This window comes from Ochotona curzoniae, unplaced genomic scaffold, assembly GCF_017591425.1.
Source record: "Ochotona curzoniae isolate NIBS_2020 unplaced genomic scaffold, NIBS_Ocur_1.0 contig_605, whole genome shotgun sequence".
Lineage (NCBI taxonomy): Eukaryota > Metazoa > Chordata > Mammalia > Lagomorpha > Ochotonidae > Ochotona > Ochotona curzoniae.
The window spans coordinates 5,613,975-5,628,404 of NW_024466491.1; the positions used below are offsets into that span (position 1 = coordinate 5,613,975).

General features: G+C 62.7%; 1 protein-coding gene across 3 annotated transcripts; it reads left to right on the forward strand.

The window, feature by feature from the left end:
- Positions 1 to 10,475, forward strand: PGPEP1 (pyroglutamyl-peptidase I). Of its 3 annotated transcripts, none has more exons than XM_040990865.1 (5): positions 1 to 95; positions 1,466 to 1,518; positions 6,706 to 6,822; positions 7,662 to 7,894; positions 8,721 to 9,059. In XM_040990865.1, the coding sequence occupies exons 1-5, from the start codon at positions 62 to 64 to the stop codon at positions 8,998 to 9,000; spliced, it is 717 nt and encodes a 238-aa protein (XP_040846799.1). In that variant the 5' UTR covers positions 1 to 61; the 3' UTR covers positions 9,001 to 9,059. The 3 variants fall into 3 exon arrangements, with proteins under 3 accessions (XP_040846799.1, XP_040846800.1, XP_040846798.1); XM_040990866.1 differs by having other exon boundaries at positions 8,681 to 8,944; XM_040990864.1 differs by lacking the exon at positions 7,662 to 7,894 and having other exon boundaries at positions 8,681 to 10,475.
- Positions 10,476 to 14,430: the final 3,955 nt, after the last annotated feature.

Sequence of the window (14,430 nt, forward strand, 5' to 3'; positions counted from 1 at the left end):
GCGTCAGTCGGTTGGTCGGTCAGTCGGTGCGCGCGGGGCGGAGGCGCAGCCCGAGGGCGCCATGGAGCAGCCCCGGAAGGCTGTGGTGGTGACCGGTAGGCGGGCGGGGACCGGACGCCCCGGAAAGTGCCACGGGAGGTGTGGGGGTCCCGGGGAGTGTGTGTGTGGGGGTCGGTGCAGGGTGTCCCTCGGGCAGCCACCTGCTCCTCGCGCCCCCGGCCTGCACGGGGACAGAGTGTCCCCGCGGGACCTGGGCACCTTCCAGCCCGGCCTGCAGCCGCTGCCTTTTACGGGGTGCTGGAGGGGGAGCTGCACCCCGACCCTGGGCCGAGGGGAGCTGCACCCCGACCCTGGGCCGAGGGGGTGCTGCCTGGCCCGGGAGCCACCTGACCTTTGCACCCCCTGGCCTGCGCGGACAGGGAGTGATCCCAGAGGATCTGGGGCACCCTCCAGCCCTGCCTTTTACGGGGTGCTGGAGGGGGAGCTGCACCCAGACCCCCTGGGGCAGCAGCGGGTTTAGAGTGTGGGGAACTTGCCAGGGCTCTTTGAGGTTCAGGCCGATCCCTCCATTGTCACCACCATCCCAACCCCCCCCCCTGCCCACTAAGTGGTAGCCCTCCTGGGGTGGGGGTGGGATGGGGGGCTCAGTGTGTGTGTGTGGAGGGGGTCGTTCTCGAGATTACAGCAAGCCCAGCTGGTCAACAAGGGTGGGGCTGGCCATAACAGGTGTGTGCAGTCGGCCAGGAGCGGGGGTGGGGCCAAGGAGGTGTCGCCAGGCCCACAGCTGTCCAGGCTCTGCTCCGTTACCCCGCCACTGTCCCTTGTTCGAGTTCTCCTAGGGACTCAAGTTATGCAAAAAAAAAAAAAAAGAAAGAAAGAAAAACACGGAGGAAAACCCAAGCTCCCAGAACTGCTGCTGGGGCAGGAAGTGTGCAGCTCTGGGGCTGTGAAGAGGGAGAGGAGAGACCCCAGGGTGGTCCCGGGGCTCATGTGTTCAGCTGGACTGGCCCGTGGGGGCGTGTGTGTGTTCTGTCCAGGCTCCTGCAGGGTCTGCTTTGAATTCCAGCTCTCATAACTTTTTGCTGTGTGTCTCTGGGCAGCTTGCTGTATGTCTCTGGGCTTCTGGAAAAGGCACAGAAGAGATGTTTGCCAAGCCCTCTTCCCGCCTTGCACGCACACCTGTGCACGCACACACACACACACAGAGGGATAGAAGGGATATGGTGGGGCCGGGCGCTGTTGGGTGGGCTTGGCGTGGCTGGAGCTGGGGGCCAGAGGAGAAGTGGCAGAAGCATCAGGATTGTTGAGAGCATTGGACAAAGTGGGAGGCCGTGGCCCGGGTGCTGGGGCACCATGGTCAGGCAGGCGGAGCAGCGGGGAGGGGAGGTGGCCCTGGCGGCTTCTCGCGTTGCACCTGCTGGGGATCATGCTTTGGTTATTCTGTTTTGTATGCTCCTGCTTTCAGGGTTCGGGCCTTTTGGGGAGCACACGGTGAATGCCAGCTGGATTGCGGTGCAGGTACGTGCGATGAGCCACACACGCGCCCTCCTGGGGTTACAGGAACTGCGGCTCGCTCTGCTCCTGTGTCTGTATTTTTGTTTTTAATCCCCTGCATGGTCAGGCCCGTTGTTTTTGTGCACACTCTATGAATCAGGTTCGCTGAGGCCCTGGTGGGTGGAGCTGTGCCCCGTCAGGCTGCAACTCCAGGCCAGGGGAGCCCAGGCATTCAGGCGTACATTTCCTGGCACGTGGTTGCCCACCACCAGCCTGGGATTTGACCTAGGTCCTCCTGCCCCGATGGGGAGTTTTTCCTCGTTTTCCTAAATCATCAGAGTTCACACACACACACACACACACACACACACACACACACTCCTGGCTCCTGGCTGCCAAAGGGGCCCAGCTGGGACTGACCAAATGTGCCTTTGACACGTGTGGGAGGAAGCATGCCCATGGAGGATGTGTGTGGTGTACGGGGGCGGAAATGAGGGAGGTTTAGAAGCTCCACTCGTGTCTACCTGGGCCCCTGCACTGCTACGCTGAGTCCCGGAGGAGGAGGGCCCCGGGTGCCCGTCCCGCCCCGCCCCTGCCAGCTGTCTCCCTCCTGCAGGATTCCTCCCCACCACCCCCAACCACGGCCGGGCCTGCAGATCTCCACGCAGAAGGGGGGCCGGGGTCCCTGCAGATGGGAGCGTGTCTGAGGCCCGCCTGCCTCCCGCCCCCCACCCCAGGCACTGACAAAAGGGCCCAGCGTGTCTGTGTGTGTCGGGAAAACTTCCAGACAGCAGCCTCCACGGGGGCCGGGCGCACACAATGCCCAGTGTCTGAATTCCTGGGCTCCAGACACGTCCATCTGCATGTAAATAGCACAAGAAAATCAATTAAACCATCTTGGGAAATCTTGGGGTCTGGCGGGTGGGGCCGGGCAGGGGGAGGAGAGCCCCTTGAACTTGGGCTGCTCGGCTCCCCAGACCTGGCTGCCACTGAGACGGCGGCTCTGGGGGCTTTGTCAAGCCAGAGAAAGAGTTGTGCACCATTCTCGCACTGGAAGACGGCTGCCAGTTCCCTGCCACCTGCCTGTCTCGCTTTATTCTTGCTACAAAGACGCTAGACAGATGCATGCGGACGGAACTCACCTGCAGCCTCGTTCCCAGGTGCCCACAGCAGCCAGGAGCAGGCGGGACCAACAGTGGGGACCAGGAGTTCCTTCCGAACCCCAACAGGACCATCCCCCGCTGCCCCCCAGGGTGTGCCGAGGCACCCTAACCCCTCAGGCCAATGCCCTCCTTTAAAAAAGTGATTATTTAAAAGTCAGAGTGACACAGAATCTTCCATCCATTGGTTTACTCCCCCAGATAGCTGCAATGGCCGGAGCTGAGCCAATCCCAAGCCAGGAGCCAGGAGCCTCTTCCGGGTCTCCCATGCAGGTGCAGGGTCCCAAGGCTTTGGGCCGTCCTCCACTGCTTTCCCAGGCCACAGGCAGGGAGCTGGATGGGAAATGGAGCAGCCGGGATTAGAACCGGTGCTCATATGGGATGCTGACACCACAGGGTGAGATGGCCTAGGAATGTCCTGGGTTGTTGTCTCCCTGTCTGTGTCATGGCCTGTGACCCCAGGGGCCGGGTGTGGGAGCCCATGGAGAAGGCTCTTGGTGGTTTGGGGGGTGGTCTTGGAGTGGCAGGCCACCGCATGGCCGTGGTCATCTCCCCGAGAGCCCACAGCCACCTCCCGACCCCAGGCGGCCCATCTCCTTCCCCACCCCCGCTTCTCCGCCCACTCCCGCCCCACCCTGTCCATGTCTGTCCCTTCAGGCCACCCCGTCTGGTCCCTCCCCATCGTTTCTCTGTTCCTCTTCTGGTTGTGTCTTTTTCACTTTTAGTTTCTCGCTCGCGCTCTGCCCCTCCTACCTCTCCCCTTCTCCCCCCACCTCTCCCCCCTCTCCCCCACCACTCCCCCCTCTCTCCCCCCACCTCTCCCCCTCTCTCCCCCCACCTCTCCCCCCACTTCTCCCCCTCTCTCCCTCCCTCTCTTCTCTTTCTCCATCTTCCCATCTCCCCATTTCTCCATCTTCTTTCTCTCTCCATCCCACCCCGCTGCCCTATGTATGTTTGTGTGTGTGAGGGGGGAGGGTCTCCCCTTATCTCCTGCCCCCTTCGCCCACCTTCTTCCTTTGTGCCCCCCCCCGAAGGGGACAATGGCTGCCCCAGGGCCCAGTGAGTCGGCCTTCCCAGCCCTCCGCCAGGGGGACTGTCCCCTAACTGAGGGGGACTGCCCCTAGGCGTGGCCCTGGCCGGCTCAGGTGAGCTGCTAGCTCCCAGGCTCCGTGGACAGCCCTGCCCCAACTGGTGAGTGTGGGTGGGGGAGCGAGGGTCACAGGATGCGGTGACATCACGGACCGTGACCGCACGGCACGTCTAGACAGACCTGCCAAGGATATTACCGGAGAACAAAGAGGGCCTTTCTTCGGGGGTCAGGGAGGCGGTCAGAGGCGGCAGTGTTCCGCCGTGCAGCCCTGTCAGGTAGACGCGGCAGACAGCGTGCTGTCTGGGGCACTGAGCCGGCTCCTTTCCCAGCGGCCGGGCAAGGCAGCCTTGGGACTTGGGGCGCCCGGCTCCCCACACCCGCTCCTCGGAGATGTGAGGAATACCCTGCCCTCTCGCCTTGGTGACAAGTGGCTGTGCCGGCCCTCGCTGGCCCTGGTCCCTGGCGTCGCCATGCTCCCACTTGGCCCCTATCCTGTGCCTTGGCCACTGCCCACAGTGTCACAGTGTCACCTCCTCCGTGCCCGCCTGTGTCAGCTGTCTTTCCTGCCTTGTGTTGCATGGGAGCAAATGAGCCACTAGGGACCCTTCCCCCACACCTGAAACAGAATAAACCTGCAGAAAGGGGCAGGTGGTGGATACAGCCACGACACGCACAGCCCAGATCAGAGAGCCTGGGTCAGAGTCCTCGCGCAGCTCCCAAGCAGCTCGCTGCACGTGCACGCCCTGGTGGCCGCGGCAGGTGGCCCCAGTGCTGGGAAGTCCCGGATGGAGCTCCCGGCTCCCAGCCCTGGCTGTCGTAGGCATCTGGGGAACAAGCCAGCACATGGAAGCCCTGTCTCTCTCTCTCTGCCTTTCAAACAGGATGTAGATTGCTAGATGTAGGCGGCTGGTTGCCCCCCCAGCGGATGGTGCTAGGGTCGCTCTGAGCTGGGCCTCTGGCCTTGACCCCTGCCTGTTGGAGTGGCAGCTGGTCACCCTGCTCTGGGAGTCCTGGCTGCCAGGCTGTGCTGGCCTGGGGCGCCAGGGCCTGCGGCACCTAAACCCTACTTGTGCTTATTCCCTCCCCAAGTGGCCGCGACGACCAGAGCTGAGCCGATCTGAAGCCAGGAGCCAGGAGCCTCTTCCAGGTCTCCCACATGGGTGCAGGGTCCCAAGGCTTTGGGCCGTCCTCCACTGCTTTCCCAGGCCACAGGCAGGGAGCTGGATGGGAAGTGGCGCTGCCGGGACTCGAACCCCGGTCTCTGATATGGGATGTGGGTTTCCCACGTGTTCTCTTAACCCCCACGCCCGGCTGGAATTCCCCTTGCCATCTTCCGTTTCCGGTCTTCCTGGCGTGAGGAGGCCACGTGGGGTGACTGACCCGTGACGCATCCCTTGCGGATGTTTGCGCAGTCCATGCCATGGCCATGACAGGCGCGTGAGGACGTTGGCCGAGGGCTGAGTTGCCTCAGGATACCTGAGCTTGGCTGGGTACCTGCTGGCGTCTGTGCAGGGCCCGGGCAGCGCCCTCACTCTCCACCCTGCCATTCAGGGTGCGTGGCCAGCTCGGCTGCCTCCCGGCCACCTTCACATAGACACACAGGGCACCTGCATGTCACCGGGCCAGTCCCTTCCCGTGGTCCCCGTGTCCCCCCACCCCCACCATCTCTGTAATCTGCCTTTTGCTTTTCCATTCCAGGTATTGTTTGGGTAAATCAGCTGTTTATCTGAGAGTGCTTTACCTGTTGTTTAAAAAAAAATTTTTTTAAGATTTCTTCATTTTTTATTTCAAAGTCAGTTATACAGAGAGGAGCAGACAGAGAGGAAGATCTTCCATCCGATGATTCACTCCCCCAGGGACTGCAGTGGTCACAGCTGAGCTGATCCAAAGCAGGAGCCAGGAGCTTCTGCTGTGTCTCCCACGCGGGTGCAGGGTCCCCAGGCTGTGGGCCGTCCTCCACTGCTTTCCCAGGCCACATTCGGGGAGCTGGATGGGAAGTGGAGCAGCTGGGATTAGAACTGGCACCCATGTGGGATGCCGGCACATGTAAGCGGATGCTTAGCTGTTGAGCCACCATTCTCACCCCTTGGATCCCCGCGTTCAAGGCTGGGGTAGGATTGTGCTGGGCAGTGGTCATGCAGCACACAGCCCACCACCCTGTGCAGGGCGTAGCTCAGTGTGTGACAGGACGTTCAGACGTCACCTGTGTGCGATTCTGAAATGTGCCCATTGCGCCCCCCATCCCGTCCCCCTTCCCACACTCCCTCCTCAACGCCCACCCCTCGTCTTTCTGTCTCTCTGGATTTGCCAGCTCCCGGTCCCGGGAAAGCAGCAGCAGATGGTCCAGGGGTTTCAGTCCCTGGTACCCAGTGTGAGACCCGGATGGAGCACTTGGCTCCTGGCGTCAGCCGGGCCCGGCTCTTGTACCCGCTTAGGGAATAAACTAGCAAAGACAGGCATACACAAAGTGACGTGCGTGGATTTTCCTGCTCATTTCTTCCACCCACGCCTGGCCTCTCCAGGCGCATGGTGATGTTTTCTGGGGCAGACCGTTACCACATCTTACCAAAGACGCCACTGAGGACCACCATGCCCCAGAGAGAGAGAGAGAGAGAGGGAGAGAGAGAGAGAGGGGGGATGCACCAGTGCCCCAGCCAGCTCCGTGCTGGGTCCCCATGCGGCAGCTTATCCTGGACCTGCAGTGGAGGCTCCAGTGGTGGCCTGGGGCCTCTCCCGTCTGTGGGACACCCGGATCGAGCTGCTGGTTCCTGGCTTCTGCCTGGCCCGGCCCTGGCTGCCGGGGGCATGCGGGGAGTGACCCAGCAGGTGGACGCGTTCTCTCTCTCTCCAAAACTGCTTAGGAGCAGGAGGTAGGATGGGTGGCCGTGTCCCCAGGGAACCTGTCGTCTCTCCAGCCCCCGGCCTGCGCCCTCACGCTCGCCTCTCTCTCGTCGCTTGCAGGAGCTGGAGAAGCTGGGCCTCGGGGACAGCGTGGACCTGCATGTGTATGAGATCCCCGTGGAGTACCAGACGGTGCAGAAGCTCATCCCGGCCTTGTGGGAGAAGCACAGCCCGCAGGTGAGCGTCCCCGGCCCGTCCGCCGCCCCTCCGCTCCCGCGCCCCTTTGACAAGGTGTGCCGCAGGAACGGCTGGCTCCAGCTTTGTTCCCGCCTTGGCATCCCAGCTGGGCTCGGCACGGCACTGAAGGGGGAGGCTCGTGGTGGAGGCGAGCATCCCAGGCCGTGTGTGTCCCACCCTGGACATACTTTTCTGCAAGGGTGACTGCAGGGTATATTCCAGCAGGGAGAAAGAGAACCACTGTAACTGCAGGCAAAGTCCAAGGAGACACTATCTGCTTACTTGTTAAACTGTATCCAGCTTGGCTCTCCAGACCATGCTGTGGCCTGGGGCCTTTACCACTGCTTCCTCTGCCTTGTTCTGTTTGAGGTTCCCATGGGGGGAGCCCCAGGACCGCCGGGCGGGGGGAGCCCCAGGACCACCAGGCAGGGGGAGCCCCAGGACTGCCGGGCAGGGGGAGCCCCAGGACCACCAGGCAGGGGGAGCCCCAGGACCACCGGGCAGGGGGGAGCCCCAGGACCACCGGGCAGGGGGTAGCCTCAGGACCACCGGGCAGGGGGAGCCCCAAGACCACCAGGCGCAGGGGGAGCCCCAGGACCGCCGGGGTGAGGGGAGCCCCAGGACCACCGGGCAGGGGGGAGCCCCAGGACCACCGGGCAGGGGGAGCCCCAGGACTGCCAGTCGAGGGCAGCCCCAGGACCACCAGGCACGGGGGGAGCCCCAGGACCTCCGGGCGCGGGGGGAGCCCCAGGACCACCAGGCAGGGGGAGCCCCAGGACCGCCGGGCGGGGATAGGGTGCACAGAGCTGCGTTTAAGTGTAAACCCTGTTTGCCTACAGCTGGTGGTGCACGTCGGGGTGTCGGGCATGGCGACCACGGTCACGCTGGAGAAGTGCGGCCACAACAAGGGCTACAAGGGGTTGGACAACTGCCGCTTCTGCCCCGGCTCGCAGTGCTGCGTGGAGGACGGGCCCGAGAGCATCGACTCCGTCATCGACATGGACGCCGTGTGCGAGCGGCTCACCACGCTGGGGCTGGATGTGTCCGTGACCATATCCCAGGACGCAGGCAGGTAGGTCCTGGCTCCTGGCTTCAGACTGGCTCAGCTCTGGCCACTTGGGGAGTGAACCAGCAGGTGGAAGATCTTCCTCTCTGTCTCTCCTCCTCTCTGTACATCTGACTTTGCTGAGCCGATCCAAAGCCAGGAGCCAGGAGCTCTTCCGGGTCTCCCAAGGCTTTGGGCCGTCCTCCACTGCTTTCCCAGGCCACAGGCAGGGAGCTGGATGGGAAGTGGAGCTGCCGGGATTAGAACCGGTGCCCATATGGGATCCTGGCATGTGCAAGGTGAGGACTTTAGCCACTAGGCTACTGTATCAGGCTCAAAAGTAAATAAATCTTTAAAAAAAAAAAAAGTAAAAGAGAGGGAGAGATGTGTCTTCCATCGGCTGGTTCACTTTCTAATGACTGGGCTTGCCTGGGTGGGACGCAGCAGAGCCAGGAGCTCCGCGCGGGTCTCCCCCGCGTGACCCGCAGGCACGTGGGCTGTCCCCTGCTGCCTCCCGGGGAGGGCAGGGCTGGGCGGGAAGCCGGAGCTGGGAATGGATCCCGGGTGAGCCGTGAGAGCCACCAGGCCAGGGGAGAGGCCACGCGTGCATAGCGGCAGGGGTGGGCGTGGGGCGCGTGCATCTGCATCCGCGTGGCTCCCGTGGCTCCGCGTGGCTCCCGTGGCTCCCGTGGCTCCCATGGCTCCGCGTGGCCCCGTGTGGCTCCCGTGGCTCCCGTGGCCCCGCGTGGCCGTGGCCTCTCCAGAGCCTGTGCTTTGTTTTGTCCCCCGCTCCCCGCCCCACCGGCGGCTCAGGTACCTGTGCGACTTCACGTACTACACGTCGCTGTACCAGGGCCGCGGCCGCTCGGCCTTCGTGCACGTGCCCCCGCTGGGCAAGCCGTACAACGCCGACCAGCTGGGCCGCGCGCTGCGCGTCATCATCGAGGAGATGCTGGGGGTCCTGGAGCAGTCGGACCACAGAGCGGATTGCTATCACTGACGGCCGCCGGCTGCCGGGGCCCGCGCCTCCTCCCGCGCCTCCCCGACCTCGGGAACACCAGCTCCCCCCAGCCCGGGGCGGGCGCGGGCACCCCGTGCCCCGAGACGGGGAGCCTCCTGCGAAGACACCTTGAGGCTCGTCCGTCCGTGTGCGGGGGAACGCAGCCCCGGCTCGTCGTCTCCACCGCTGTCAGCACGTTCACCTTTTCTTCTCTCTTGGAGAGCAAGCCTGCCCGCCGGACCCTCTCCCGCGAATCCGCGGACGGGCATCCTCCAGGGGCGTGTGAGCTTGGCTGTGGCATCCCCTCTCCTTTCCTCAGGGAGGGTGGGGACGCCGTCAAGGCCCCTTGGTGCCCACGCGGGGGGCCGGTCCCTCGAGCCCAGGGTCTCTACCTGGATCAGGGTGTGTGTGTGTGTGTGTGTGTGTGTGTGTGTGTTCCTGTCTTGGCGTGTGACAGACTCTCGCTTGGCCCGGGTCAAGTCCCGGCATGTTTCAGCAGAAGGCGCGGCCGGCGACAGCCAACGGCACGTGTTCACGTCTGCTGGCCTTGGGAGAGCAGCCCACGCGAGGCCAAGTGTTGTTCCATCTTTCCCGGGGACTTTGACCTGGATCACGCCGTGGGAAGAACAGTATTGCACGTTTTGGGGGGAAACCGTTCGCCGCCCTTCTGCCCCGCCCAGCCCCCTTCCACGTGCTGGGCACTGGACCCCAGGGGCGTGCGTGCGTGCGTGCGTGCCCGAGTCCGGAGCTCTCCGTCGTGTTTTCTTTCCAGCATCATCATCGTCATCATTGTAGCCATTACGTCACCAGGGCTGCACGCGTGCCAGTGGGGTGGTGAGCACTGAGCGTGGACGGGGCAGTGGGGGGGCCTGCAGGAAGTGAAGTGAACAGGAGCGTGTCTGCCGTGCCCTCCACGCCAGCCCCCTCCCCCTGGACCCCGCTGTGCATGCCCGTTCAGCCGGGCCCCGTGCGGGGACCCCAACTCCTGGCCCACTTGCTTGCCCCGTGGACGCCTGTCCTGGTGGGTGCAGCTGGAGGCTCTGCATGGCTCTGTCCCCATGAGCTCTGAAAGCAGTCCAGGCCAGTTGGGAAGGGAGAGGAAGTAGGGGCGGTTAGGGGAGGCCGGGGGCGGCCAGACCAGGCTCCCCCAAGCCCCCTCCACGGGAACTGCGCCCTTTCTCTTCTTTGCGGGGTCCCCCACTCTGCTGTTAGTGTCCGGTCATTGTCGAGTGTGTGTCATTGGCGCGTGCCTGCCTGCCCCAGCCGGGAGCCCGCAGCTCCTGCTCGTGGATCCCGTCAGGCACCTGCTCTTTATGCGTGTCATTCACTCCCTACTAACCTGTTTACACCTTTCGCCTTTAATTTTCATATCATTGTTTTCAAGCGCCGTGGTGGACCCCATCCGTCCCCGCTGGTCCCGCGCGGTGGTGTGTCTGTCTGCGTCTGGGTTCTTGGCTTTCTAAGGTGACTCATGCGGAGGAACGAGGAGCCAGGCTCATCTGCCCGGCTCAGAGCACGCGGGGACGGGCACAGCAGAGTGCAGTGGGGGAAGGACGCAGCAGGTGCAGAGGGGAGGGGTGTGTGTGGCGAGCGCATTCATGGTGGGATGGCAAGTTGAGTGTTGTGACGGGGTGGGGGGAGTGCTGCTATGCGGGGGTGGGTCCCGGCAAGAAGCAGATGTCGGGGGACTGGGTGGGGGAGCACCAGCACGCTGATGCCTACCCCGGACAGCCCCCCGCCACCGAGGGTCAGCAGGCGAGGACGCGAGTGACAGATGGGATGACTAAAAGGGAAGACAGAGAGGTGGGAATCTCCGGGGCAGGCAGAAAGTGGCTCATAGCAGGTGTCTCTGCCGACGACAGGAATCCCCGTGTGTCTGGCTCTTGGGAAAGCGGACCCCAAAGTGCTGGGGACGGGAGGCCAGCTGGATGTGCGCGCGCGTGTGCACCCCTCCCCCCAGGCAGGAAGGGGCTGCTGGGCTGGGATTGCCAATGTCTAGACAGTTGACCTTTGACCTTCCTGCCCCTCCTAGCAGCTGAGCCCTCCGCCCTCCGGGATAAAGAAATGCTGGTCTCCCCCAGACCCCTGTCTGGGCAGCTGGCACAGGTGCCCGCCTACACACACACACACACACACACACACACACACGGTGCGCCGTCCGCCTTGCTTTTATTCTTCAGGACTTTTGGCAACCCCAAATGCCCCCCAAACGCTGGGGTTCCCTCTAGTGACTGGGGGGGGTGGGTAGCCAGGCCCAGTCCACGCCTGGATGGGGTGTGGGCCCGGTGCTCTGCCCACCGTAGCCTGCGTGTCCTTTTCTGTCCTGCCCACGCACGTCTGTGTGTGGGCGGGGAGCTCCTGGCTTCCCTCTGGGACCCCCCTGCCCACCGACTCAGGGTCTTACCTAAGCCCCCCCAGCGGCTCTCAGAAAAATCCTTACTTTCTGGAGCTAACTACCGCCACCCCCCCCACAAGGAGTCCCTGTGCCCCACGCCTCCCACCCGTCTCCCACCTGCCACGCCTAAGGGCCAGTGCCTTTGTGAAACTCTAGCATTTTGGACCCCCCACCCACACCGCCTTTCCCCGCCCGAGCCAGCATCCCGCTTTGTGGGGGTGGGGCAGAGGGAGGTGCAAGCCCTGACTTTGACCCCTCGGAAAGCTAATAAAGCGTAGTTGAAATGCATCCTTCCCTGTTTGTAGCTCGTGTGTGAGGCTGTTGTTCAGCGGCAGCCCGTGAGCAGAGGGCCCCCTTGGCGCGCCCATCCTGGGCAGTGACAAGCCCCTGGGTTCCTGACGTGGCCGATCGAATCGCGACCAGACGGGCTCCGTTCAGAAGCCAGGCAGGTGTTGAGCCTAGCGGGCAGGATTCTCCTGGGAACCCACATGCGTGCCACATCCAAGGGCAGGAGTTCCTCCCTGCCCAGCCCAGCTCCCTGTGGATGCACACACCCTGGGCAGCAGTGGAGGACGGCCCAAAGCCTGGGGACCCTGCACCCGCGTGGGAGACCCGGAAGAGGCTCCTGGCTCCTGAATTGTGATCGGCTCAGCTCCGGCTGATGTAGCCGCTTGCAGAGTGAGCCAGCAGACAGAAGTTCTTCCTCTGTCTCTCCTCCTCTCTGTGTATCTGCCTATCCAATAAAAAAAATAAATCTTTTTAAAAAAATTATAAAGAGATTGTCTATCCATTGGTTTGTTCTGCAAATGGCTACAATGGCTAGGGCTGAGCCAGGAGCTTCCTCTGGGTCTCCCATGCACTTGAGCCAGCCTTTCCCAGACCGCAGGCAGGGAGCTGGATGGGAAGTGGAGCAGCCGGGACTGGAACCGGTGCCCATGTGGGATGCCATTGTGGACATGTAGCTGCTTAACCCACTGTACCACAGTGCCAGCCCCTGAACCCAGACCTTCATGTGGGGGGCGTGGGCACCTTCCCTGCCGGAGTGCCCGGCCCACCCCAGCCTCACCCTGGGTACCGCCCGTGTGCTGAGAGCCACATCACCTCGTCCAAAGGATATGTCCACAGCAACTCTTAAGGATCCGCCCTTCTCCCCATCATATAAACACCTTCTCCACAACCCAGTCACCTCGTGGTCCGCTCGGTCCTGGAGCCCAACAGACTGACCCTCGTGGCTACTGCTACCTGGACAAAGCCCTCTCTGACGGCTTTGCCTCGCACGGCAGCCAAAGATCAGGCTTGTGTCCAAGGGGAAGCAGGTGGCTTGATGGAGGGCCCAAGCGGGGACAGGACCCCCATCTCCTGCAGCCACCGCCTGTGGCCTGCCAGAAGGCGCGTGTGCACGGACCCAGGGCTCAAACTCCACATGCTGTCGTGTGGGCGGCCGGCTTCCCAAGCCGGAACCAGAGTCAGGTGGGCTGTGGCCCCAAACCCTGGGGAGGGCTCCAGGAGTTCCTCCAGGGGTCGTGAGGGAGCAGGGCCTCGCTCGGTTAACCGGAAGCAGATCCTCAGGGGTCCCAAGGGGAGGGAGGACAGAGTCTGCTGCTTTATAAATAAACTAAGCTGCTCTCCTGCTCCAGCAAGCCTCCCCACCTGGGCAGCCTGGCACCTCCGCTGACCGGCACAGCTGGCAGGGAATGCCTGATCTAGCTGGTGATTCTGGGGGGTATTCAACAAGGGAAAATGCATGGCTATTACCTGGCAGGTGTCAGTACAGCAGGGGAGGAGAGAGTGTGTGTGTTCCCAACTGGCGCCAGCAGAGGGCGCGGGAAGCATGTCCAGGGCTGCCCACCACGCGTCCCTTGCACCTGCAGGCTGCGTCCACCGCCCACACAGCGTGGTGCAGAGAGCAGCCGGGGCGGCTGGGGCCCTATCCCCCAGGCTTCTAGAAGGGCCAGGGATCGGCGCTTGTTGGCTTGTGGTCCTGTTGAGGTTGGTCAGCGGTTTCCTGTTCTTTAAAAAGCATTTGGACAGGGCTCCGCTTGATGGCTCAGTAGCTAAATCCTCACTTTGCATGCACCAGGGTACCACAGGGACACCGGTTCGTGTCCCGGCAGCTCCACTTCCCACCCAGCTCCCTGCCTGTGGCCTGGGAAAGCAGTGGAGGACGGCCCACAGCCCGGGGACCCTGCACCCACGTGGGAGACCCAGAAGAGGCTCCTGGCTCCTGGCTTCAGATCAGCTCAACTGCAGCCATTGTGGCCACTTAGGGAGTGAATCAGTGGATGGAAGATCTTTCTGTGTCTCTCCTTCTCTCTGTGTATCTGCCTTTCCAATAGAAACAAGTACATCATATATATGTATTTTTATAAGCATTTGGCAGTGACAGAGCAGTCCCCAGAGATGTTTCTTTTCCTTTATTTTTCATTTATTTGAAAAACAGAGTGACTTTTAAGTCTGTATGAGAGCGTGCTGGCGCCAGCAGAGGCCAGTTCCAGGAGCCTGGCATTCCACCCGAACTCCCCCAGGTGCCTCAGCAAGGAGGTGGTCCAAAGTAGACAAGCCAGGACTCATAGCCACGTCCTGCAGGTTGCAGCATCGGTTCGGTTCCCGGCTGCTCCACTTCCCGTCCAACCTTCTGCCACTGCAGTAGAGGATGGCCAAGGGCCTGGGTCCCTGTCTGCACCCCACACGTGGGGGACTCAGATGAAGCTCCTGGCTTTGGACCAGACCAGCTCTGGTTTGGGGCGTGAACCAACAAAAGCAAGCTCGCTTGCTCTCTCTCTCTCTCTCTGCCTTTCAAATTGCTGAAAATAAAATAATAAGCAATAAAAAAGAAGGCAGTTCTGAGGTGTTATCTGCAGGCGAGATCAACGGGCTCCGTCCTCGTGCGGCCAGGGCCCCATGGGGCCAGCCGCACCCCTCCTGCAATCCGGCAGGCTAATTTTAGTAGCAAGTGGATTTGCAGTCATAAAAGGAGGGCAGGAAAGCTCGGAGTTTGAGGGGGGAGGAAGGCTGGGTGGCCTCGGGAGACGGCACCCCTGTGGGATCCTGTGCCACCTGCTCCAAGGGCATGGGGCGGGGTGGGGGCCTGTCACCAAGTCAGGCTGTTTCAAGGTGCAAGTTGAGTGAGGAGACGCCCAGCATGGCGCCCTGGGCGCTCTGGGCTCG